This window comes from Corvus moneduloides, chromosome 11 (genome assembly GCF_009650955.1).
Source record: "Corvus moneduloides isolate bCorMon1 chromosome 11, bCorMon1.pri, whole genome shotgun sequence".
NCBI classification, from domain to species: domain Eukaryota; kingdom Metazoa; phylum Chordata; class Aves; order Passeriformes; family Corvidae; genus Corvus; species Corvus moneduloides.
The window spans coordinates 10,367,023-10,394,391 of record NC_045486.1 but is presented as its reverse complement, the minus strand read 5'-3'; the positions used below and the strand labels follow the sequence as shown (position 1 = coordinate 10,394,391).

The 27,369-nt window shown below is 42.9% G+C and overlaps 1 protein-coding gene and 1 long non-coding RNA gene across 2 annotated transcripts; one reads left to right on the top strand and one right to left on the bottom strand.

Moving 5' to 3' along the window:
• The first annotated feature begins 7,595 nt into the window (after positions 1-7,595).
• CCDC174 (coiled-coil domain containing 174) lies at positions 7,596-19,534 on the top strand. The gene is made up of 11 exons (XM_032121043.1): positions 7,596-7,699; positions 9,122-9,226; positions 10,144-10,244; positions 11,137-11,195; positions 12,124-12,304; positions 13,785-13,880; positions 14,755-14,891; positions 15,284-15,378; positions 15,626-15,773; positions 16,572-16,706; positions 17,736-19,534. Exons 1-11 carry the CDS (start codon positions 7,658-7,660, stop codon positions 18,812-18,814), a joined length of 2,178 nt encoding a protein of 725 aa, XP_031976934.1. The 5' UTR covers positions 7,596-7,657; the 3' UTR covers positions 18,815-19,534.
• A 3,381-nt stretch (positions 19,535-22,915) lies between these two features.
• On the bottom strand, positions 22,916-27,345 carry LOC116449543. Its single transcript, XR_004242418.1, has 4 exons — positions 27,270-27,345; positions 27,138-27,193; positions 25,250-25,337; positions 22,916-23,090 (listed from the first exon to the last, which is right to left on the bottom strand). It is a non-coding gene; the product is annotated as an uncharacterized LOC116449543 (long non-coding RNA).
• Positions 27,346-27,369: the final 24 nt, after the last annotated feature.

Below are 27,369 nucleotides of genomic sequence, written 5' to 3'. Positions count from 1 at the left end.
CAGCAGTGCCACACACACTTTCAAGCTCTCTCTATGCACAGAGACTCAACATTTCTTTTCTCAATTATTGCTAAAATAACATCTACAATCACTCCAAGCTTTCTTTTGTGATACATATAGCAACACTTTGGTGCCTTCTGGGCTTCTATTTTAAGTAACCTTTGTATCAGAAGGCCTGTATGGGGAGTAGCCTTGGTATTAGGGGCTGGAGTCCTGTTCAACAACAGGACAGGGATCATTCAAGCAAAAGGAACATTGATTTCCCTAGGGTGTGTGTTTTGGTGTCCCTGAAAAGCTAACTACCCTTTTAGAGAACTCCTTACCTATTTAATCTTCAGTCTCAGCCCTTGCAAAGCCACTGTCAGCTGGGAGATTGAAAAGATGGCTTCTATGTTCATGCCACTTAACATACAGGCACTTGCCCAACTTTTATTGCAGAGAGCTGGCCAAAGTAGAACCCGAAACTTGAGTCCCACTAACCCACACAGAACTTAAACTGGCAGCTGAAAATCCAGGGCCAGCTCTTCTTGCTGTTCTGGGTTCTCCACTTGTCTTATTTCTCACCTAACTTTATATGTATGAGACCAGCAGAATGGGGAGAAGAAACCAATTTACCCCTCCAGTGCTGGAGAGATGACAGCGAAATGCAGGGGAGACACTCATTTATGCGAGGTCACCTCTGCCAAGTGCTCACGGTCTCGCTGAGACGGGAACTACACAGCTGCAATAACAGTCTCGCAGTGCCATCTACTGCCCTGAGGTCCCTCTACCAGCGCGAGGGGACCTTCGGGACATCGCTGCAGAGGGGAGCCGGGAGAGAGCCATCCACAACTATTCCTTTCTTCCTTAGACGCTGCTCTCTCTTTTCCTGGGAAAATTACCTTAAACAGCCTTTCGAGCATCTCCTCAAATACGCACAGTGCTCAACTGCTTTGTCCAGAAAGACAACTTCCGCCTTTTACTTCATGTTTTTGGGATAACTGACAGGATGATGGATAGTGAAAGAACACTTCATTGCAGATAAATCTAACTAGAAAATAGAGGAATTCAAACTAGAGTGGACCAAGGCTTTGAGCTACAGTGGGAAAAAAAATTCCCTTAGTTCTGAAACATCTAACAGCATCTTTTCGCTACCAGAGTATCAGAGAAGGATTATATATACAAGATAGTTCTGTTCTCTTAATAAATTAATCATAGCTGCCACTTAGCCATCTATGCAGGCAGATGGTAGACGACTGCTAGGCCCATATAGTAGAGAAACCCCATCCCCGATTATGCTGATTTAAATCTCTTTGGTGCATCAAGGTAAAAATGATCACGTGCCAGAGATGTGTCCTGCCCAATATGCAGATTTGATCCTTCCAATGCCTCAGGAAATCACACATAGAGCCATAATTCATTCTATTATGCCAGCCCATTTTCTGCTCAGTGTCAAGAACTAGACCCTCCATAAACAGCAAGTGTGCAGAAGTGATGTCTTCATGTCTGCCTCTCGAAGTGCAATTCAAATATCATTCATAACCACAGAACAAAGATTTTTATATATGTATATATACACATATATATAGTTATTCTTAAAACAGACACATCCTTTGCATTTCTTGCATTTCTAGCTTGAGAAGACAAATTAAAAACCTCAAGCCAGAGATTTCTGTTGTTCTAAGGGAAAAAACATGCTGCTTTCTACTAAACTGAAATCCCATCCAGATCAGATTTTAATGGCACCATTCAATATATATAAAAAAGCATCAAGTGCAATTCAACATTACTGTGCAAAGACTAGTAAATATAAATTATTTCCCCTCCTCCAAAGTAGCCCAGTAATGTGCTACAGGACCCAGATTTCTGCCACCATGTCAGAAAACCTGAATCTGCTGCCATGAGCCTGCTGGTTTAAAATAATTCAGCGCAAACAGCGGGATATAAACAGAAGCATTTTACAAGAAGTGATATAAATATGACTTACATCATCATTGTGACACTAAATGAACATAAATAACAGGGTTTAAACTCACAGGTAGAAAGTAGCCTCCTTGGAAAGTTACATCTACAATGAGCATGGGTCTCTCTACCTGACACAATCAATAGCCCAGTGTTTTCTTTAAAAGAAAAACGGACTGTAAAGTAGGTACATGAGCTTTAGAGTTCCCAGATGTTATGCTCTGGTAGATGCTTTTAATAGACACAACTTTACCACCATGAAAGCTCTATCTATTAGGCCAGGTTCAGATTAAAGACAGAGCTGTAAGCAAAGCAGGTGTGCATTCACTAGCAGCATCTAGACCAGCACTTTGGAAGAGGAACAGATTCCAAGCTAAAAATGTGCTTCCTTTTGGGAAGGCTACACTGTGGGTTTGTTTCTTTTAAATAAAAAGTCACAGGTTTTGGGATGGATCCTGCATTAACAATATCAATGAGCAGAAAATGGAGCATTGAACCCAACCCCTACCCATGGGCATCCCCTCGATTATGGTCTCCCCTTTGCTGTCATATTCCCCTCTTGCCTTACCTCTGTCCTGCATTCTCCGCAGACAAAACACAAGGCACCTCCTCCAGCCCGGCATCCCAGACCTAGAGACAAAGAAATACAAGTCTGTAGTGTTACAGAGGAGTTTGCAGATGTGCAGCTGGAATACAAAACCCAGCTTTTTTATAGGGCTACACCTTGACAAAGAGGCAAGTCCATCCGTGCTTGCAAAGACAGGAAAACTCTGCTTCATGCAAAAGCCTGATTGTGAACCATCCAGGCTGCATTTTGCTGCAGGCATAGAGCAACTTCACATGTCCACAGCAGAATAAGCAGATGGTGAAAGAAGGGTGGACAGATGAATGGGTAAATCTCAAGGAGTTGAACAATTCCTTAAAGGGCATGTTTGTCTTTTATGCCAACCATACAGAAACCACAGACAACACAGTTCAATAGATTAGAGTTCCTGTTCAGGGGATGAAAATATCCACAGCCACCTACCAATGAAATTGATAAGCCAATTTCCCTTGGAAATTTCTTTTTTACATCTCCAATTTAGAAAATATATCTATTGGTATCTCTTAGTACAGAAAAATAGTGAAAAACCTATTCATCCTTTGAATGTGGTTTTTTTTTCATATGTCCATCAGACTTAAGAACATGCACACATTCCCCAAAAGAGGAAGGGTCACTACACCCATTTGCAGCAAAGCTTGCTAAAATGCATACTAAAAAAATCATGGCTATCAATAACAGTTTTCTAAGCTAATTCTGGTTGCAGTAACTATGTCACTCCCACAGATTCTGTAACAAGATGACATTAAGCCTATTTCTGATCGAAGCTGTTGGATGCTCTTAGGAAATCCCTACTTTCAAGCTGTATTTGAGAGGAATTACAATTTCTATACAAGTAGCACATAACAGCATTACCTCTCTCATAACACATAGGAAGAGAGAAGAGAGGACAATACTGTTGACACAAGACATGATTTAAAGTGCATTATAAAACTGCACATAAAATACAGGTTCCCATAGAACAGGACAAGGCTCCTTTAGATCTCAGTTCAGTTTAGCATTAAGTCATAATCTGATTTTTTTGTTTTACTTTTTTTTTTGGACTAATTTTTAGTTTGCAAGCAAAACTAAGATAGCACAAAAGAAATCTAGCATTGCAGCTTGTGACCCAAGAAGCAAAAAACCAGAGCCACAGACATGCCAGTTAAACTCTTACTATGTACCTCTTCTGATTTTGACTTTGTGCCTAGCATCATGCAAAAGAGCTCAAACATTTATCAAAGAATTACCTTTGGGATTTTTTCTCCTAGTCCGCAAAACTGCCAATTACCTACCCAAATGATTCTAACTTTCAGTCTTCCTAAAAAAAAAAATCTGTAGTGTCCATCTAGACTTTCTACCAAAGGGCTTTTGATTTCTTTATTTGCTTGTTTGTTTTGCTGCAGCAATTGCACATTTCTGAAAATACAAAATACAAAAATACAAAAGTCTAGACTATGCTTCAGGTGCCCTTAGGAAAATATAGAAAAGTAAGTAAAAAAAGACATGCTGAACCTTGATTTTGGGGACAGATGTAATCTTCTCTAGGAAGGAAAGAAACACTTCTGGATCTCTGATGCTGCAAACAGTTTTGCTTGTGCCACAGTCATTTTTGCCCTCACACACACTAAGACACACAAATTCCACAAACTAATACTCCAGCTAACCAAGATTATGAAAACTGTGGAAAGCAAAAAAGAATCTTGCTCTTAAAAAATATTTTTGTTGACATAACACAAATTCTTTCATATGATAACTTCTGACATGAAGAGCCAGAAAAAAAATTTCAAAGAAAACCAGAAGGAATTTCTGCATCCCTCAGAGAAACATGGATGAGTTGTCTTATGTTGAGTGGCTCTGAAAGTATGTGAGGACACAGTGCCCCAGCACTAGGGCTTATCTCACAAAATGTCCAGCTGTTATTTGCTCACAGTTTTATTCCATCTTAAAGCCAAGATGTAGAAAATAAGATAGAATATCAAGGCCTTAGGGTAGGATGAAACCTCAGTGTCTGAGAATCAGTCTCAGAAGAACAAAACCTCCAAACATCAATATAATTTGGTCTGGGGCTCTTGCAAGTTTTGGTAGGGGGGTGTCAGAGAAATCCGCACCAAAGCTTTGCATCTGATTCATTTCAAGTTTGTGCAGTGTCTCTCACCAATTTTACAGGACAGTGAAACCCCACTGCTTCATAAAAAATCCCCTTAGAGCAATCCACTGTGATCCCAAATCTTCCTCAAAAATAATAAACAAGCTTTATGTGTTGGTGCAGCTTTGTGGAAACAAACACAATTAGGCCTCATGCTAAAATGAGCAGCATACTAATTGGAAGTGCTGAATCAATTATTCCCCAGGAACTCAGTGCTATTGGCAGTCTGAGATCAGACGTGGTATTTTATACAGCTTTCACAAATTCCTGATAAGAAATAAGCACAGCACAGCCACACCAAGCTTCTACTGTACACAAAAACAGAATCCTCCCCTTCCCACCTCATTTCTTTACATTAACTTGATTTTACTTCACGACTTGAAGTGTTCTTATTCCTCCCTCACTGGCATTTTATGAATTCCCATGGGCTGGATTAAAATAAATGCACAGAATAGCCCTTCACAGGTTAGAGTCGACATGGAGCCTTTCTGAGGGAACCATATGTGTGAAAGCTTGTCAGTTCTTCGGCTGTAAATCCAAGACCACTGAACCGACACACGGGGCTCCCAGAGCCATCTGTCCGGGTATGCTCACAGTGCCAAATCCCAAACCCAGGGGAGCCCAGCAGCAGAGCAATCCCACGGCTCCAGCAGGAGCAGTGCTCCCCCCTGTCCTGGTCCGTGCTTTTCCCTGCCTGCTGATGCTACATGAGAGAGAGCGTGAGCTGAAGGTTATCTCACCACACAAGTCCCTCGGTTCTATACAGCATCCGTGACTCTGGCTCATCCCCAATCCAGGCATGCCTAGCCAGACCTCTGCTATCCACAGAACAATCCACTGCTTCTTGCAAGCACAGAAGTGCCAGCTCTGCAATCCTCACAGCAGCACGAGCCAGCTTGGAATTTCTAGGATTAATTCCTTTTTCCACATCCTGTCGTATAACTCAGTAGCACAAATTTTCCTTACAAACTTGGTCATGAATCTCACCCTCAACCAGAAAGGAGCATTTTAAGAACCAACCCTGGCCTGGGTTTGGGCTGTTTTTCCTTCTCAGTGTTGTCACTAGGTGAGGTTTGAACAGGAAACAATAAATGATTTGTTGAAGTGTGATTTAATTAGAACAGCACAGATGTTTTCATTCATTTCTCCTATTTTTCAGTAATGTGCATTTCTCTTCTTCCATTGCAGATTAAAATACTTTATGGCTCTAATATGACCTGCATTTCTCTGTATGTGATGTCTCTCACCAATTCCCCTTTTAAACAGCCAAAAACAAGACAGCTTCACTAGGGCCAGAAATTGCTCTTTCTCAGTTGCACACTTCACACCCCCTGGAATGCAGGTGCAGCTCTCTCAGCAACTGAGCATCTCTGTCAGCTTTGCAGTTCTGTGTCCATAAACCATTAAACACGGGCCTGACCCAGCTTGCCACAAAAGCAATACATTTCAAAACTCAGAAGAACTGTATCTGGCGCTTCTATCAGCTGTCACACTGCCAAGCAACATCATCAGAGCACCTTGTATTTTTTCCACTTTAATAAAGACAAGTGAAAGGCAGCTTCTTCTTGCAACCACAGGTAACTGTGATCTACAGTATTTCAATGAAAACCTATCAGACAGTCCTTTTTCTTCATGGGGATGAAAAAGGATATAAAGAGCTACTCAGTATATTCAAACTCTGAATCTTACTCCCCAAGAGCACCTGTGCTCCTCTCTGAGATTACAGAGCTGGATCCATCACATGTAGGCGGGTTTGTACTTGGCTGTTATGTTCAGGTCTCACATCTGTGGCACTCACTTATCAACTAAGGCAGGAGAGAGAGTTTTAGTTTTGGTTGGTTGGTTTGGGTTGGGGTTTCTTTTCCTGGTTGTGATTGGGGTTTTTTTGGTGTGGTTTGTTTTTTGGTTGATTTTTGTTTGGTGCTTTTGTTGGGTTTTTTTTCTGTTGATGATACCAAACCCCTCAAGTTTTGAGGCTCTCAAGGTTTTGATAGGGGGTTGAGTAGAACTTTGCAATTTTTTTTTAGGTGTTAATCAGTAGCTATAGCTGGACAGTTATGATTAAGCAATTGCATTGTGAGCATCATATGTTTGGCTAATCTGTTGTTTTAAGGAAAAGAGAAGACATTCCCCAAATTAATGGGCTGTCTGGATGAGAGGCACCAGGAGTGAAGTCGGAACTGGTGCAGAGCACTGGTACAGAGCAGTACCTGGGGAAAGGTATTCCTGGCAGGAGGAGATCATGACAACTCATTGACCAGACTCAAACGGAGGGAAGAACTGTGCCTGCAGACTAATTAGCAGGAGAAGCATGAGACAGAACTAGCAAATAGGGGGTTGAGTAATTTGTAACCAAAGAATGCTGATGCCTTTGTTTATTAAGACGTATAAATAGTGTGAAGTTTTGATGATCAGTGAGTTAACCTTCCGTGGGTCACTACCCAGCTCCCACTTTGCACAAATGAGAATAAAAAATAAGAATACCTGGCCTCAGTGTGTGACTTGGCACTGGCATCAGGTAATGAGGCCATATTCGGGTTTACATTGATGCCAAGTTTGAACCATGGACTTCTTCATTGAGCCCCACCCCAGCTCTGGGCCAGCTGCAATGCTGTCAGTTTCTGGCCACAGCGCAGAGCACCCCGGCTCTGTCACCGCAGCAGCAGCTCCAGCCCCGCGGCCGCACGAGGATACTTCCAGTAGGACCCCTGAAGGATTTGACTCGCACCTGCCATAAACGCTCGTTTTCACCCTCAGTTTGAGCACAAGGATTACCCAAGCCCAGGAAAGCCCCAGCCGGGAGAGCTCCGCCTCCACCGAATCACACCAGGCCGAGCCCCCCATGACCTCCCCTGACCTCCCCAACATGGCGGCACGGAGAGCCCGCCCGCCCTTACCAGCACTGTCGCGATAGCTCCGCGCTTCCGCCGCGCTTTACGGCAAGGCCGCACGGCGGGGAAGGCGGTGGTGGCGGGGCCGGTCCCGCCATGGACCGGAGGAAGAAGCCGCTGGACGTGGCCGCGTCCTCGGTGAGTGACTGAACGGGGAGAGGCAAAATGAACCCCTCCGCCTCCCCAGGAGGGCCAGTGGGGCTGTGAGGTGTGCTCAGCCGCGGGGCTCCCGCGGGCGCGGGGGGCCTGGCTGGCGCAGGCCGGGCGGCTCCACCCGGGGATGCGCTGGTGCCACCGCTTGCAGGGAAAACAGCACACCTGGGAAGTGCTGGCGTTCTGTCTCCTCGCCTTAACCCCACTGCACTGTGCAGCCATTGCAGCAAATGCTGGACTAAAGGGCTGTGGTAACGCCCTGTGTCGCATATCGGGTCTGTGAGTTTCGGGCCTGGGATTTTGTCCCCTCACCTTCCTGACCAGGCACACGCCCTGCACTCCAAACCCGAGCCTGCCAGGCCTGGATGTGCCCGCAGTCGTGATGTAATGATAAAATCAGGGCATAACAGGGAAAAGGGTTTTTACTTGGGAGCAGGAGGTCTATGCTGTGGCAGAATAACTTCCCACCCTTAGGGATGGTGAGGTGCTGCCCCTCTCTGCTCTCCAGGACGCTCACGAGAGATGCTGCCAAACACTTCAGATGAAGAGTTATGTAAATAGTTAATGTATGTTAATACCTAACCATGAAATATTTTACGCTGAATTTTTGGATGATCGCCTCTAAGCAGAAGAGGAAACGGGTGATTTTTACAACACTGCACTTCGTTGTCCCAGGGACTTGAAAAACAAATGCTTTAGTGCTTGAGACAAATATTAATACCAAAGTCTTACACTTTCCTGATTTCATGTACATCTGTGAATTTTGTCTTCTATAGGACTTGCAAGAAAAGAGGTGCAATATCCTCTTCCAGACTAGTTTTGTACTTCTGAGATAACACCCCTGCTGATGTTTCTTAATGGAAGCTGGGATGGACCTTGGTCACAGATGGCAATGCTACTCATATATTTATATAAAAAGAAGAAGAAAGAAAATCTAAAACTTTAAAACAGTACATAAAGCAGTGGGAAACAATATATATTTTATGATAGCAAACTTTTATCAACTCTTTTCTGAGACAGGATTTTATTAATTATCTAATGGTTAAAAATTCCCTTTTCATATTCAGTAGTGTTTTTCATTATTCCTTCTCTGTTTGTCATTGGGAGGCTGGTAAAGTCTAGATGGAACTATGCCTCTCTTGTTATGTAGCAAAGGATCAAGGATATCTTTGGGGATTGTTTTAATCCCTAATCATAATTTGCATTCTATGTTTTTTTAGTTTGTTTGCTGTAAAGAGTGATCTTGGTGATCAGATCAAGGCTTCAAAGTTCCCCATAAAAATGCAATCAAATGCTGCTGTAACTGTAAATGGCAGATTGTTTTCCTAGAGATACAGTTATTTATTGCAGCAACTGATGTATGTGCATGTGATCTGTTATTTATGTGTTGTTTTGCTGGTGATGTAGCTGGTAGATCTCAAAGCCGAACTCTTCCGAAAGCAAGAGGAATTCAAGAAAGAAAAGCTATTGAAAGATGCTGGCGTCTTTGCAAAGCCCAGAACCTCTAATAAGGTAGAAGTAATCTTCCATTGTTGTTTTTGTCATTTCTTCTTAAAGTAAGGAAGTTAAAATTCAAATCTAAATAATAGTAAATACTCAGAGCTGTGTTACTAGTCAAATATAAAATGTACATGATGAGCATGTTCTTTAAAGTTCGTTTCCAGGTGAGATTCCTGTGCACAGCAGAAAGCTTAGTCTTGTGCTTATACCCATCTAAATCCCCACTTAATCTTCATTCCCCAAGGATCCACACCTTTCCATTATAGGAAAATATTTTTTAGAGGATTTCGTATGATGCTGCAGGATGGAGGATGAGAGATTCTTCCAGAGTCACTGAACTTCCTTGATAAATGCTCTGCTATCTGTTTGTGGGGTACAGTAATGAATACACAATTATCAGTCCTGTTTTGCTCTTTACTGCCCTTTGGGTTTTGTTCATTCTGTAGCTTTCCAGAAGCAGAATGTGCTGTTCCTGCCATATTTGAAGCACATGCAGCATTTATAGTGTTATGCTGCAAACAGGCCAACTGACTGTATTTTTTATTTTAAATGGAGGTAATAGAGAATAGAAACAATTTGTAGCTTTGTTATTACGTATTTAATCAACAAGATTGTATGAATGGGTTTTTTTTAACCTTAGCATCTTTGCCAAAATGATTTTGTCTGATTTCTGAGTGCCTTTGGGTTTTTTAGCTTCTCAGGCTGTCCTTAACTATGGCACCATCCTGCAGCCTGTGTTAATTTAGGACATACCTGCTGTATCCTACAGCACAGGAATAGTCTCAAGTCAAATGTGTTTAAGATGTTATTAACAAAGTCTTTCATGATTGATTTGCAACGTTTGCATTATGGAGTTGACTTTTTTTTTAAATGATACCATTTCAATATTTTCATTTATTTGTTTGTTGTTACAAAATTGTCCTCTGCAGAAACCAAGTATCTGGACCAAACAGAACGCGGGAGTTGTGAATCGAGCTGCGAAAGATGTTGAGCAGAAGGCAGAAGAGCAGGATATATTGGATAAATCAAGGTAGCTCTCGGGCTCTCTAAGAAAGGAGTGCTTTGGAGAATTTGTTTTTTGGTGTTTAGAAAAGCACAGAAAGAAGTTATCCACGTTTTTGGACTAGCAGTTCTCGTTAGACCAACCATTAAGACCAGCATCAGTTCCATACTTTTGACCAGTAGTGTACAAACTACATCTCAGCAGTCTCATGCTCTTATACCCTCACATTATCACAGTTGTATAAATGTGTCAGGTTACTGATTTTTTTCTAAAAGTCATGTTTAGAATTAGCAGCCATTGCAGCGACATGTTAGAATTCTGTAGCAAAGTGTTTCTTGGGCTTGACAGAAAATTACTCACTTTTTTCAAGAATTACCTCGTTTTCTAAATGAGTTGGTTGTACAAAAAGATATGTTGAAAATGCCATTTATAAACCATTTGCTGTTCTTCTCTAAGCAGTCACTGCTCTTTGAAATTCCAGGAATTAGCTAAGGTTTTCTCTTCAGTTTCTAAGATTAACTGTAACTTTATGTTATCTCTTTTTTTTTCTGATAAAACTGTCTTTCAGTATCTGATATCTGCTAATAATGGTTTAGCTTCCAGTATTTATCTGACAGACCATAGTACTTAGATAAAGGTGGAATTCTTGTAACATCATGTTTCTGCCTACTTGACAAATTACATTTAAGATTAAATTTGTTACTTCACTAAAATTATTTTCAGTATAAATGGAAAAGAGTGTATCTTCAGAGATGCTAGTGAAGGTTCAAAACCAAAGCCAGGCATAAGTCAGCGTCTAATAAACATCTCAAGCACTCCCAGTGTTTTCCTGTTCCATTTATCTAAGGCTAAATTGGTCACTTTAAACTGTGCTTGGAATTGGTGGGATTGCAAGGTTAATTTTTTTTTTCTTTTTCAGGAAGAAGCTTGAAGAGAAAGCAAAGTTGTATGAGAAAATGACAAAAGGAGACTTCCCAGGTAAACAATACTGTTCAAAAATGAGTATTTATAGATGTATAAATTCTTGGACTTTTTATACAAAGTGCTGGACATGGTTTATTCCACTTTGAAAAGGAGGGAAAAATACATTTACTAGAGAAAATAAAATTACTTTTGAAGGGCAGCCTGACCAAGTAAAGCACTAGGGACTTGTTTCACTCATTTATTAAGTGGGTGAACTATATTCTGATTTTTCAGTACAGTATCTCAGAAAAACAAAAATAATTTGTCCTCCATTGTGCAATCTTTGGATTGCATTTCTGATGCTCTGTCCTGCATTCTAATTGTTGGACCTTTATGAGGAGAAGAGGATCAGGAGGAGTCTGGCTGGTCCATATGTGAATGCCAGTCATGCAGCTAATAGGGTTAGAGAATGCTAATCTCTCCTTTTCTTCTCTCACACATTCAGTCCCTTGCAAAAAGTAATTATTAAAATTAAAATTATTAAATGTCCTTGCATTTAATCTGTTTTCTTTACCAGTGTCCATCTTTGTCCACATGACCCCACGCACCTTCCTCTACTTTCCTAAAAAGTGCCCTCATGAATGCTTAGCTCCTGCCAACACACCAAATGTTAAGCATCAAAAAAGTATTTGAGCTGTTACACGATAATCCTTTGCTTCTGAAATAGTTAATGAGCAGAGAATGTTTTGCTGCAAAGAATGCAGCCTTTTCTGTACTGCACACAATGCCCTGAAACTTCGATTCAGAAATAGACGTTACCAGTGTGGAGCCAGTTGATAGCTCCGGGTTTGTTTGGCACTGAATGAGATTTAAGTACTCCCCAATAGTGTGGTCAAGGGCATCACTGGCAGCTGAAAAGCTGATTGTAGCTGTTTGGTATTGATTTTGTGCTTAGTTCTCTTCTTTTCATGGCTGTTCTCTAAGAATCGATTTTCTGCCTTAGATGAAGAAACTGAGGATTTGTACCTGGTGGATTTCACTCAGAAGATCATAGACAAACAGCACGAAGTACAGGAGCTGCATCAGAGTGAAGCTGCTGGGAAGACTTCAGAAAGAGACACAGATGAGGAGGAAACTCAGCCTGAAGCAGACATTCCACCACCAGAGGACCCAGATGAGGAATGGTTGGTGCTACTGATTGGGCTCAGCCATCCTGGCCACTCTTGTTCTTGAGAATTGCATGAGAAAATCCTTTTCCAAAATGTGTGAAGTGGCACCTTTGTTTTTCTTTTTTGTTAATACTACACATTGACAGGGAGGTGTTGATAGTCCTTCATTTCTGCTATAAAGACAGTCCTCCATGTCAGTTTCCACATAGGTAACACTGCAACAGAATCTACATCCAGGATCTTGAGAAATTGCACTCAGGGCAATGTACTATAGGGGAGACAACTTAACATCCTCTTATTTTCTTGCATAGTTTATATGAGTAATCATCACAGTATTGGAACAATTTTATGCTTTGATATGCTGAATTGAAACGTATTTCAGCAAAACTTGGGGATGTTATGGTATTCGTATTCCCTTCTTTTATTGTGAGTGACTTAAAAATGAGCAGTCATTTCACTGTACGGCCTTCTCTTAAAGGAGAGAAACTCTGGTTGGAATAAGAACACAATTTTCAGCATTTTTTCCACTGTTTGTTGCAGCACAGCAAATAGTCTCTGACAATTTTCTGTGTCATTCCAAGTAACCTCTAGTTTTTCATCTGAGACATTAGGAATAATTATGAAACCAGTCCTGACTAAACATTTCCCTTGCCCATTTGTTTAAAATGCTTATGGAACAAGTGATTTTACTTCTGGTAATCAGTTCAAACCAGCAGTAATCAATACAAAACTTTCTTCAAATAGTAGACTGTAGATTTGCTTACAAACTATGTGAAAGACTTACTAAATGCACAGATCTTTAAAAGTTTGGGGGTTGGGAGCTAGATTGCCAGTCATACTTTTTCAGATGTAATATTCTTTAGAATGGGATAATTGAGGTAGCTTGGTGCTAAAGAACTTTCTACATTACAGGACAATAAGTGTAGCTCTTAACAGCTTCTTCAACAACTGTAAATCAGGTGTTCAGTATTATAAAGAGTTGAATAAGAAGCACAATAGCTTAAGAGGAACATTTTGCTTATGTTTTAGTCAGCCTTTTTTTATGCCAATTGAATGCACACTATCAGTCTGTTCTGAATGGCCTTTAGACAAATAATTGAAATATATTGTAGCAATTTCATATCCACAAGAAGTCAATGTGGCGTCATTATCTTCACCATGGGAAGCAAGCAGTAGGCTGAGTTCTGTTTTGTTGTGAAAATGACATGACATTGTTACTCTTGAACATTTTTTACACCATTTCATTTCCCAAGCTAATAGAAGTTTCAAAGGGAGATTGAATAAATGTCTGATAGAACTGTCATATGTCCCATTCAGAACTGTCCTCTAAATCTGGGAGTGTGTTAAGTGAAAAGCAGGAGCAGCTGTCACACACAGATAGACTGAGAGGTGACAAATGCTCTTTGCAAAGGGTCCTGCTTCTGTCTTCTGGTTAAGACTTCTGTCAATCTGCAGGTAGAAGTTTTGCATCACGTTTCTTTTTCTTTCATTACAGGGTTGATTATGTTGATTTCTTGGGCCGATCTAGACGCTGTATGAAGAAGGATTTGCCAAGTCTACTTAAAATGGATCAGGAACTTCAAGGGAAAAGGTGTGGTTTCTCTAATGGAGCTGCATGTTCCTCTCAGTATTTAACATATATTTTTTTAATGAGAAGGAAGAGAGGCTGTGCTTTGGCACCCCATTCTCAGTCCAGAGTTGATGTTACTGCTTTCTCTAGATTTGCATGGTTTGCAGAGAAAGGTTTTAATAAATTGATGTAACAATCTCAGATATTTCTTGCATCTTTGAAAACTGGGGTCCTTGTATGGAAGTTGTATTTCATTCCATAAAATGCCAGGAAAGCGATTTCTGGTTCTGTTTAACCTGGAAAATGATGATAGTCTTTTAGCAATTCCAAATTCCTCATGATGTTCAAAGTGAATTTGTTAGACCTCCATTTGTTTGGTTTCATTCTTCTGTTTAACAGCCATTCAACAGCTCTTCTTTTAAAATTACTTCCTTATTAATGTTTGGGTATTAATATTTGAATATTAATATTTTGCATGGATCTCATGGGTAAATGCCTAGCTTTTTGTTACTTCAAATACCTTTCACTTTCTTATGTTAAATCTGAAATGTTCCTATACGTGATTGCTAGAATCCCCATAGATGCCAATAACTGATTATTTCATCTCCCATTCTGTGATTTGATAATTATTTATTTCATAAAGCTTCTGCAAAAGGTAATGATTTTATTTGTCTTTTAATAACACGGTCTACCAGTACATTGAGTTAGAGGTAGCTTTGTATTTCTGTCTTGACCATGTACCATAGCCATCAACATTGTATCACTAAGTAGTGTCTGCAATGATCTGCGTTTTGTGAAAACTGCAGTAGTGGATCAGACCCAATCATACTTGCCCTGTTTGGTACTGCAAAACTGGTAAACTCTGCTCTGTAATCCCTATTTTTTCTTTAATTAGACAAGAAACTGATGGGAATACTCTGTTATCTGAAGACATGAGAAGAGAACTTCAGAGGCAGCAGTGGGAAAAGGAAGAAGAAGAAGCCCTCAGAAAACCCATGGGACCCATACATTATGAGGACATTCGAGAAAATGGTACACTACAATGCTTTATATCACTTAACCTTTGTATCACCAGAGATCAGTTGTAGAGGGAGCAAGAGAAAGTTACTTCCTGTGCCTGTATGGCAAAGTGTAGGTATGTGTTAAGGCACGTGTGTAATAATTATTGAAAGTCACCGGTACATAAGTCTAGATTTATTTTTTCTTCAAATTATATTTTTCTCAAATATTTCTCTACCTCCTCCTGTGTTCTCCTTCAGGAAGCTTCACTTCATGTATCATCTCAAACAAGCCTTTTTTAGCCATCTAAAACTAATGCAGTGTTGGGAATAATTCCATGCCTGAAAGCACAGTGCCTGGAGCCTGTAGTTATTGTCAATTATAAACTGAATGTAACTTAAACCTATTGTTTTTCTCCTTTTCAGAGGCCAGGCAGCTCGGTGTTGGTTACTTTGCCTTTTCTCGGGACCAGGAACTCAGGCATAAACAACGGGCAACCCTGGATATGCTGAGGGAGCAGGTATGAGAGTAAAGAGCAGACTGGGCTATGAGGGCAGTTGTGGTTTCAGTGGTTACTGTCTTTTGATTTGTTGTTTAAGTGCTGTATTAGGTGATACCTGCAACTGACTCCAAAGAAATCTGGCTTCTTGTTTGCTGTTGAAATCTGGTACTTGATTAGGATTGCATGTAGTTGTTTTGTGAAGGAAAATATGTACTCATTTATAATAATGAAGGAAGATTAATACAAGTTTTTCTTTGCTGTTAAGACACTTGATCAGAGAAATAAACGTGAACAGCTGAAGGAGAAGAGGAAGGCAGCTCTAGATGCAAGGCTGTCCAAACTTCGAGCACGGAAGATTAAAAAGTTAAGGGAAGCTGGATTAGAGGAAGAGGCAGAAAAACTGGAGAATAGAGGTATGATCTGCTGCCCTTTTAAGTTAATTACTTGCTATTTCACCTTGTTCTTGATCTATGGACAGACAGATTCTAATTTATATTTGTTTAGACATTCAATATTGGTATTCCGTTTTCTATATATAAAATTAGCATAACTGTTAGGATAGTGAGAGTTGATGTAATGGTGTGTAGATATAAAATCATGCCAGAAATAGCTCAGTAATGCAGGTAGAAATATGGTATGTAGATTGTAGCCTTTTTTTGATTCACACCTGACAGCAGGAATTACATGGGTTAATTATGCAGACTGAGGTTAGAGCTGCTGATATTGTACTGGCTTTTTCTTCTATTCAGATGAGATAGAATAAGAAGCAGTAACAAGTCAATTTTGATATCATACAATATAGACTGTAACAGTTTCAGTGCAGTCAGTAAATTGGAGATACAGCTGACTCTAGGACTTAGGATAATGAATTTGAATTCTAATCCTGTCTCTGTGCTGTCTCCCTTATGACACTGATAGTCAGCTTGTACTGTCTGTCTCCCACTGTAAAATGTAGCTAATATTTCACTGTGTCAGAATTCCATGCAAGTGATTACGTGTGAAGTATTCTGGAAGTGAAGAACAGCACTGTGCTGCTGTTCACTGTTACAGTTGTTCAGAAGAATAAGAATGCAAATTGTTTTCTCCAGTAAATGAAATAGAGATACTGTTCTTACTGGAGATGGAAATAAATGTTCTTATTTTTACCTGTGAGGTTCACATAGATTCTGTTCCGTAACTGACAACCTCTATTATCTCTTCCTGTAACACAGAGGTGAAAGGTCCTGCCGAGGAACCAGAACCTCCAAGAGTTACTGCAGCAAGTAGGAAGGTAGAGGTTGTCATCCAGGAGAGGAGAGATACAAAGCCTGGAGTGCCTTATGTCCGAGAGTGGGATAAGGGCAAAGGTAAGGAAATGTAGATTCAGGAACATTGTTGGGAAAGAGAGTGCACGCTGCTACTTTCATTTCTGTTTTGTGACAGAGTATGGTAAGACTGAAATCCTTTTTGCCTTGGTACTGATGACTCTCCAGTGTCTAGGGCAGCGACTGACAAGGATGCCTTAGTGCCAGTAGCTGCTATAATGTCCCCATAATATTTTCTTCTTTATGAGTTACTGCATTTCTGGATGATCCAGACAGGTTGACAGAATGACAAATTCTGTAGTTCATAAGATGTACAGTGTGATCTTTTCTTGATATATTCCTGTGGTTTGTGCTACCTGATAGCAGGATGTATCACACAAACAGGTACAGCACAAGACTAAAACAGGATGCAAGAAGAGACCACTTCAATGCCTGTGTCCCATTTTGAAGCATCTTCCTTGTCACAAAGTGGTGGCTGTCTTGTAGGTCCTTCCCAAACCCATTGACTCATTTTGCACTATTAATCTAAGGTCATGCACATTCTTCTAGTCTGATGCCTGACTTCTAAGTAAAAGCAAACAAGGAATAGGCAAAGCACATAAATGCTCACCTTCTTTAGTACTATAACAGCATTATTCCTCTTCTGTGCAATACTGGTATTTCCAGATTCTTCTTACTTTTCACTGTCTTTATGTTCCATTAATGAACATCACTGTGAGGGGAAACTTCATGGTTCCATTAAAACCCCAAACTTTCAGATCCTATCTCTTACATCTTTATTCTGCCCAACACTTTTTTTCCTACCTCTGGGAACACCCGGGCAGCACTGCAGCAAATACTACATTCAGCAGAGGACAGCTTACTCTAAAATGCAGAGGGAACTAACTGTGGTTCACTGAAGGAATCTGCACTAGATTCTTGCATTTCCATGTATCATGAGGTGGAAAAGGAACTTCAGGTGGCTTTACAGAGTTGCATCTTCTGTGTTTACCAGTTTGTTTTCCCTCCTGTCTGACTGACCTTCAGACCATGAAATCTATGCTAAATCTACCATTTTCTTGTTTCTAACAGAACTGATGTTTGGACAATGGGAAAAGAAACAGGAAGAACTTAGAGATGAGCGAGACCCGGAATTTGCACCACCTTCTGATTACTTTTTGGGACAAAAGAAAGATGATTATTACCGAAGTCAGAATTTGAACAGTTCTGAAACCTCCTCTGAAAAACTGGAAACAGAGAGAGCACAGAACCAACAGAGGCCATCGGGGCAGGGCAGCGGCAGCAGCGCTGGAGATGTGCCACCGTCAGCACAGGCTTCCAACAGCAACGTTCCAGATCAGCCAGTGTCGGCAGAGCCCAGTGGCCCTGACACTCAGGGGGTGTCATCAGCAGAGGATGACAGCAGTGATGACGAGGATATGCTACCACCAGCACAGGCTTATGGCTACGGTGCCCAAGGTGTGCCACCACCACTGCGGGGCTACGGCTACAGCGCCCGGGGCGTCCCACCACCCATGCCAGCCTATGGCTACGGTGCTCCTGAGGTGCCATTCCCAGTGCAGGCTTACGGCTATGGAGCACCAGGAATGGTGCCACCAATGCACGGGTACGGCTACGGCACTCCCGAGATGCCCTTTGCAATGCAGGCTTATGGCTACGGCACCCAGGATATGCCACCGGAAATGCAGCCCTGTGGATGCAGCACCCAGGGTGTGCCACCAGGAATGCAGCCCTGTGGATGCAGCACCCAGGATATGCCACCAGGAATGCAGACCTGTGGATGCAGCACCCAGGGTGTGCCTCCAGGAGTGCAGACCTGTGGGTGCAGTGCCCAGGAAGTGCCACCAACAACACAGGTCTGTGACCTCAGCAGCCAAGATGTGCCACCAGGAATACTCACTTGTGGATGCAGCAGCCAAGATGTTCCACCAGGAACACACACCTGTGGCTGCAGCACCCAAGAGATGCCACCAGGAACAGACGCCTGTGGCAGCAGCACCCAGGATGTGCCACCAGGAACACAGGCCAGTGGCTGCAGCACTCAGGATGTGGCACCTCCAGTGCAGACTGACAGCGGTGACACTCCAAATCAGGAACCACTTTACCAAAGTTTAGATGATATGCTCTCTTATTATAGACAAGTGACTTGAACTGAGCAAAAAGATAAGCAAAAACCATGATCTAAAGAACTGAAATATAATTAATTATCTGCTCGGCAGAATATTATTTTCCCACATATGGGAAAAATAAGTTTCTGTAAGTAGATCAAAATAAATCTCCTGGACACTTAAGCTGTTTTATGTCACAGCTATATTTTACCCTGTTGGGTTTTTTTATTACCTCTTTACTAAGATTTAACTCTGACACTTACACCTGAACTTAAGGCTATATTAATTACTTGCTTTCCTTTAGTCGGTTGCTCCCAGCTAGCTTCTAGTTTGGAGGTACTACAAGTTCAGTGACAACCATAGAAACAGTACGGAAATGGTAGGTCCTCTGCTGCCAAATACAGAATGATTTTGTTCCTTACTTAATCTCCTGCCTTTTGGAAGTGCAGAATATTATCTAGTGAAAAGTGGTGGTTCACATGGCCTCTGCATTCCTGAGGTCCATATACATATAGCTCATAATTCTGTGCAGCATTTTAGAGTGGAGACATTGCAGAAATCGATAAATAATGATGGGTAGGCTAAAAATAAACATGTCAGTGAAGCAGAAGCCTTGACACCTGAAATTACTGGCTTACTGGTTTAGAAAATCCTCTCATAATTCTCCAAGTGTGTTTTTCTTGCATAAGGAGTTATATATATGGCTTTCATACTTTTTTTTCCAAAAACTGTGATACTGGAGTCATTAAATACAAAAGCAGACCAGTCTCTACCAAACGAATTTTTATTTCAGAATCTTAGTAAATAAGAATACTTACCTGCCATGTAGAAGATTTTTATTTCTGAAGGTAAGTTAGATCATTCCACTTCTTTTTTAAAAGCTTATACAAGAATAAGACCTAGAAAAGCAGGTTAGAATGGGCAACTGTATGGATTGTTAAAAGGCAGAGATAAAGTCAAAATAGCGGTGATTTAAATGCAGCAGTGAACTGGCCAAAGAGACAAAGCTGATGTGCTCCTCTTGTGTGCTTCAGTCAGACCTCAGGCTGCTCTGCAAGCCCAGTGAACAGCAAGATGTTCAGTGTGACTGAAGGACGTGCAGAAAAACACATTCTCTGTCCTCAAATTCTGATTTATCCTCAGCTCCTACATCACTGGCTTTTGCACTTCAATTTGCAGAGCAGGAACAGTACATTACAATTATTTATTAATTTAAAATAATACTATTCTGAATACTATTCTGAAGTGAGATAATACCACTATGAGAATTTTGAAGAAAATGAGAATGGAAAACATCTTAGAGAAGATCACACCCAGTTTTCCAGGCTGGCTGATTTATACTAGAGAAGTTTCCTCTTCTAAGACCTCACAGAATCAGTATATGGAAGCCATTCGGAGCAGGGTATAATTTCCTTGGAGCTGAACTAACTCTAAAGAGTGGGCAAAGTCTTTTCAAACAGTAGAGCTTGACTTGAATTGATTATGGCAATTGTATCCTTCAATGGATTTCCCTACAAAGAATATTTATGTCTATTTCGCTGCTATTGTAATGACATCCATTTCTTACTGCATTTTGGACTTGTTTTTTTCTGTGCCCTTCAGACTGTGGTAATTTTATGTGTCTCTATGATTTAGGAGTCATACTGTCTTTGCATTAGTTTAACATTGAGCTAGAGCTGCAGTAAGGAATGAAATGCCATTTATTACATAGTGTTATGTAAAAAGATACAATCCAAGTGTTCCTTTGTTTAGCTTCCTTTCCCCAGCCTAATATTAAACAGGAGGACTCTTGGCCAGGAGGGTGGTTCAGTGCCTACATTAAAGTTAAGCCAATTGAGAACAGCTCTCCCACTGCAGTGATCTGTCACTTTGCCATTTGGTCTCCTTCCCTCTTGTCTTGCTTTTTGGCTGAAATGCTTTTTGCATATTGTCTCATGCTGAGGAGCACACATCTCTGTTCACTGTCCTCCCATCAGACCACCTCAAGTTAGCTTGGCTGGGATCAGCAACCTCATTCATTTCATTCAATGTGCCCCCTCATTCCTGGGGCAAACAATTATTCATTGATACACTGCCAAAGTTTTATTTCTCTCATATTTTGGAGCATGTTGTCTCCCTGCCCCTCTTCCTCCTCATTTAAACCAGCCCCCAGGGTACCTGCTTTGACACCAGTGGAAATGGGGGTGCAGGTGGGCCGTGTGGGTAAGGATCTGCCACCGTCAGTGTGTGACTGATGCAAGTGAAGCCAGCTTGTGCTCTCACTGAGCACGCAGAACTGCGAGCACACTCTTGTCTGTGGTTGTGTCTCATGAGTTGGAGCTCTGCCCCAAGAGGTGCCAGTGGTGGCTTGTGATGCCTTCAGTGTTCTGCCCAGATGCAGGGGCAGTCCCTGCTCTCTATCTAAAGCAGCTTTGTCCTACATCTTTGTGTATTTTTCTGATACCAAAGGTACCTTTATCCAAAATGCAAGAATGATGCAATCTTGAATTTCAGCCTTCACAGGCTCGATCTGGCTTGCAGGACTCAATCTGATCTCCAGAAAAGTACCTTTAGAGAAGACAATTTTGTCAGTGTCACCAGAGGCTGATTTATCCCCTTTTGGAGGGCAACAGGGATCTAACCTGCCTATGAACCATTGAACGTGAGCTGAGGCCGACACACGGGGTAAAAACTACGTGGCTGCAGCTCTGCCAGCTCAGGAGCCGATGCCGCAGCGCTCGCTGGTTCCTCAGGGCTCGGGCCCAGGCAGCCCGGGAATACAAGCAGGGCCCCACGGGCCGGAGGCTCCCGTGCCGGGCCGGAGGCTCCCGTGCCGGGCCGGAGGCTCCCGTGCCGGGCCGGAGGCTCCCGTGCCGGGCCGGAGGCTCCCGTGCCGGGCCGGAGCGCGGCGGAGGCCTCGCGGGGCTGGGAGCGGCCGCGGCGGGAAGCGCCCGGCGGGAAGCGCTGCGCGTGCGCAGAGCGGCGGGAGCGGATCCGCGCCGCGCGATCCCCGCGGCCGCCGCGCGGGGGCGGCAGAGCCCGGGGCAGGGCGGGACCCCGCGCGCGGCGCCGCCCGGGCCCGATCCCGATCCCGGTCCCGGTCCCGGTCCCGGTCGCGGTCCCGTGGCAGGGGCGCTGCCGGCGACACTCGACACGGGCTGATGGCAGGGCAAGGCCTGCCCCGCCTGCTTCCAGGCGTCCAGGGCACCCACCCTTCCCGCCCTGCTGAAACTGAGCCTCGCGTTTCAAGAGAAGGGAGGTAACGCCCCAAGCTCTCTAAAAATGTCTTTTGAACAAGGAAACCCTTTTAGAAGCACGCTGTGCACTGACAGCCAACACCTGCGGTCTCATCCTTAGGAGCCCAGACGGTACGAGCCCAGATTTCCCATGTAACTCCCCCCTGCCACTGCAGCCCAAGAATCTCGCTGTTCACAGAAACCATTCCCTCCCTGGAGCCATCACCTGCCTTGCCTGGCAGCAGGAGCAGTCTGTCTCACCATTTCTCTTCAGTAAAAAGGCCTTTGCATTGATTCTTTCCCCTGTAACTCTCACCTTGGAAACAGCATATTCCTTCCTTCAAGTCTCCATAACCAATGTGCAATCACTGCCATTCATTTCAAGAATTAAGTTACAGTCCCAAAAGCACTGCTACCCTCTCCCCTCTCCACCCCAAAGGCATTCCACAAGTGTACAGGAGCTGTGATGTCAATATGCAGTTCAGGAAAACGGTGTAGTGACAATTTGCAGGACAAAGGCAAGTGTATGCTCAGCAGGCAGTGGGACTGTAGGGCACTGCCGTGTTCTGAAGTAGGAACATGAAAAGCAGTTGTTTTGGAGTGGCTGACCCCAAGGTGCTGATGATGGAAGTATAACCCAACTTTTGTTTAGAGAAAACTTAGAGCTCTTAGGAGAGCACACACTGCTATAGCCACATCTCAGACAGCTGCAGTTAAACCTAAGCCTCCAGATTAAAGCTCTGCAGATTTTAACACCTGGGCCATGACTCCTCTGTCAAAAGAGAGGAGAAATTGAAATTTATTCTCACAAATGACTACCAAACCAGCAGATGCACTCAGGCTGCACAAGGGCACACGTGGTCTTCAGTAAAAGTTTCATTTCTGGTAAAGCCATTTTTAAACAAAACCTACAGGTAAAGAGAAAATATCACATCTTAACAAAAAGGATTTATTCTGACTAAACAAAATGTACAATGTTTCCCAAATGACCGAGTGTTTTCAAGACTCTCTGAAGCCTGCAGGTCCATTGAGTAACTTGATCCCTTCTTACCCTGCGGTTTGATCAAGCTACTTTTTGCCAGACTTCTTTATTCCACCACTGGCTGCCAAAAGAAACAACACAGCTGGTTAGGTGACTGTGACAGAGCTTAGCTACAAATGCAGTTCCTCATAAAGCTGAATCCCCCCATTAGACAGCCTGTACAGCCCAGGTCCCCACTGGTGAATTGTTTCCGCATGTGTGACTACCCCTGTGTGATTTTGATCTCCCACACCTTACTCTGAACAGTGACTTATTTAACATTAGAAATTAAGTTTCTCCTGGGACCTAATATGCCCTATGATTCTACAATGGAACTAAGTATTCCACCAGTTACTTAGTTTCTCCATTGATTATTTCTTACACAGCAGGATCAGAGTCTGGTCAAATCAAAATCAAGGCTAAGGGAATAAAAGCATTGGTATCCCTACACCCCCTGTTGGGATCAAAGCTCTACAGAAGCAGGTAGTGGAATTCCCTGCAGAGTCAATTATTGAAGACACTAAAGTGAAAGAACACCAGGTATTGACACAGCAACAAGTGTGGCATTTGTTGTAAATGCTGTTTTTCTCCAGTTGTGTCAGATATGACCAGTGAGAAGGAAAGAGAACAGCAAGGCTGCACCAAGCCAGGCTTCAGGGGCCGAGGGTCAGCAAACACACTCGGCACTGCAACTTGATTCCAACAGCATTGCCCTGCTAAGACTCTTGGAAATAGGCTGACCCTGCCACAGTAACACAACAATCATTACTCACTTTGGTAAGCATCAGACGAGGGCCAGATGACTGACACCGAGTCTAGAAAGGGGCAAAGTAATAATGGCAGGAAAGAACTCTGAAGAGATCTGTGAGCTGAAGAACCCTACACAGAATGAGTTTAGGATGGTAAGGACAGAACAGAGGCTCAATGAATTATTTTGCATCTGTCTGAAACACCAAAGACATTCCAAGTCCCACACCCAGCATATTTTTTTGTACACGGATAAAAGAGAGGAGTTAGATCAGTCTAAGGTAAATAAACAATATTCTGAGTCAGTGGAACTGGATGGCACTTCCTTCAAGAGCACCCAACAAGCTGCAAAGTGAAAATGCAGGTCTGCTGGCTAATATTTAAAACATCAATACAGACACTACGCCAGAGGACTCACAGACTGCCAGCAAAGCTCCCAGACAGGGAATGGGTTCCTTGAAGAACTGGGCAACTACAGAGCAGCGAGTCTGAGCTCAATCTCTGAGAAGGTAACAGCAAAGCAAATGGATGAACAGTCTTGTGAAAGTTAAGAGGATTCCCATAAAGAGTAAATCCTTCCTCACTGACCTGCTGGGACCCTGACGTTATCAGTAAGTGTCTGAGTAAAGTGAACTCGGGACTTCTTCATATTTTCACACAGTACCTGACAAGATTCCATAGCAAAGGTTGTTAGTGAAACTATTTTGCTATGGGATTGTTGGAAAGGTCTTTCAAGACTGAAAGTTTGCTGAAGAACAGGAAGCAAAGTGTGAAGTTGATGGTCTTCACAGAATGGCAAAGTGGTAACATTAATGGGTCACAGGTCAGAAACACCTGACGGGAGCAGGCAGGGTCCGCCTTGAACACCTCTGATCAGATCATGGCAAATGCTGGAGGAGCAGAAGGCGGGTGCAGACTCACATGAACACTCGCCGACTGTCACTGAGACAGAGACTGGGATCCATGGGCCACCAAGACACACCCTGTGAACTCACTTCAGTGACATCATGTATTTTACAGTCACTCGGGCAAAGGGGTTGAAGCCAGACTGGTTTCCAGTCACTTTTTTTTTCCCCTGCCAAGAATCTCCTGATCTTGAAGAAATTCATCCTCTCAGAGGACAAGCACTGGATTTGTTAAACTTGGAGGATTGTGGCAAAGCCTGTATGTAACACATCTGGAAAGAAAAGACTGGTGTGCTTAAAAAAGAGTACAAATGTCCCTGCACATACCAGTGGAATAGGTCAGCATGTCAGACACAGTGGTTTGCCTGCTGAATCAGAACCTGCATCATTTGGGGATGAAATTGCACAGAAAAGAAAAACAAATTTTAAAAAATAGCCTCTATTTGTTCCATATCATCTGTACCTGCCATCACCTTACTTACCTATGTCAAATAACCCAAAGGCCTTTTTATTTTTGTCAAGCAAAAACATTAAATTTTTGAAGCCATCAAGACCCCCATTTCTCCTGCCAGGTTGGCACCTCACTTACCCAGGGGCCCTTTTCCAGCAGCTTTTGCTTTCATCTCCTCAAGTTTCTTTTGCTCCTCCTTCTGTTTTTGTTTGAATGCCAGATCCGTCTAAAGGAAAGAATAGCAGCAGTTTTTAACATCTCTTCCACAGAAAAATTCAAAAACAACTGAGAAGCAATGAGAAACAAATGTAATATTCCAGCAGCAACAAACACCTGAGCAGACCGAGGCAGGATGGCTGAATAATGCTAAATATGCAGAACATTGCAGAACTATCACCAAGGTTTTTGCTGTACCACAAACTAAACTTCAACTCTGTATGTTTGGTCTTTCTGGAATTATTTCCCATGGCATAATCTCATTCTGAGATTATGATTCCTCTGATTGATAGATGTTTGCACTAACATCATTCATTAACGTGCCCTCAGTGACACGTGAAGCCCAGTACACAGGCACTAACAAAAACATTTTGACTATAAAGAATGTAAATAAAATAAGGCTGCTTTCACCTATAAAAAAGCGTAAATTTTTTAAAAATCCTCTCACACATATGTCATTTTTGCTGGGTTTAATAAATTTGTAATAATTCCAAAAAATCTAATGAGACTGCTGGCAAATTGTACAGGCAAGGCAGCTATTGAGCATCCTTGCTGGACCAGCCTCCAAATCCAGAAGTCAGACATACTCTGTCCCTTAGATACACATTCTTCACAGACACCAAGGCTGAAAAGGACCCCAGATTTTTAAATTGGCACTTGTGACTTTGGCATAACTGAACTAAGGACCTTGACAATTCAGATTCCACAGATTCTTCACCAATCCAGTCTGTGGCTCATCTTTACAACTGCAAAGCCTTCCTCTCACTTAAAGCCTCCCTTGCTGCAACATAACCATATTACTTCCCCTACCTACCCCCCACAGAACAGAATATTCTGTTTCTCTCTCCGGGTTTTCCTGTCTCCTGTAGGCTAATATGTCTTTCCTAGTAAATCAATCCCTCACATTTATCCACTCCAGTGGGTTTTTCTCTTGCAATGTGTTGCCCCCAAGTGCTCACAGTATTGCAGGGCTGAGAGGAAAAAAAAATCACATCATTTGATACACAAATGTTTATAACCTGATCCTTGTAAACACTTAATTAGTTCTACCATTTCTTTAACAATAAAGCTTATTTAGAAAGCTATGATTTTTTTTTCCTTTTTCAAAGAGACATTGTACTTGCTTTTTTCCAAAGAGTGACACCTCATCCATGGTCCACTATTCTCAAAAATAGCAGCTGACACCCAATACTTAAATGTAACGGTTCAGAGTATCTCTAACATGCAATTTACTAGTACTTAATTTATGCAAACTACACAATAATCCCAGAGTTTGTGCCTGTCCCAGGCTCCTTCCTGAGACTGCAGTGATCGATCGACTTCAGATCGTGACCTGATGGTTTGACAAGGGCATTCCAAACTCCTCCGTCAGCCAGCACTGCTATATCCACCAGCATGGTGGAACACGGGCAGGATGTCGTCATGGAATCAGAGAAACACAGAATGGTTCGGGTTGGAAGGGACCTTAAAGATCATCTCGTTCCAAACCCCTGCCACGGGCAGAGACACCTTCCACAAGCCCAGGTTGCTCCAAGTCTCGTCCAACCTGGCCTTGGACGCTTCCAGGGATGGGGCAGCCACAGCTTCTCTGGGCTACCTGTGCCAGGGATTCACCACCCTCACAGGCAAGAATTTCTTCCTAATATCTAATCTTAACAGCCTCTCTTTCACTTTGAGCCCATTCCCCCTCGTCCTGTCACTACCCACTCCTGTAAATGTCAGCAGGAACCCCCTGGGCAGCAGGCCCGCCGGCTCACTCACGGCCGGGGCTGAGCCCCCACCGCGCCCCGGGGTTCTCCCGCCGCCCTACCTCATCCAGGTCCTTCGTCTGCTTCTTCGGCTGCTTCAGCGGCTTCTTCTTGCCGCCTGCAAAGACAGAGGAGACAGTGAGGGCCGGGCGGGGCCGAGCGGAAGGCACCGGCGGCCCCGGGCCCGGCCTTACCCTCCCGGCCCGACATGGCTCCGCTCGCTCCGCCCGCTCCCGCCGCTCCCGCCGCCGCTTCCGCCGCCGCTTCCGCCGCCGCTTCCGCCGCCGCTTCCGC

Excerpts from the sequence above, each read along its gene's own strand:
- CCDC174 (XM_032121043.1), top strand. The coding sequence starts at position 7,658 with ATGGACCGGAGGAAGAAGCCGCTGGACGTGGCCGCGTCCTCG. Across the intron at positions 15,774-16,571 it reads AGAAAAACTGGAGAATAGAG|AGGTGAAAGGTCCTGCCGAG; the intron begins GTATGATCTGCT and ends CCTGTAACACAG. Across the intron at positions 16,707-17,735 it reads AGAGTGGGATAAGGGCAAAG|AACTGATGTTTGGACAATGG; the intron begins GTAAGGAAATGT and ends TGTTTCTAACAG.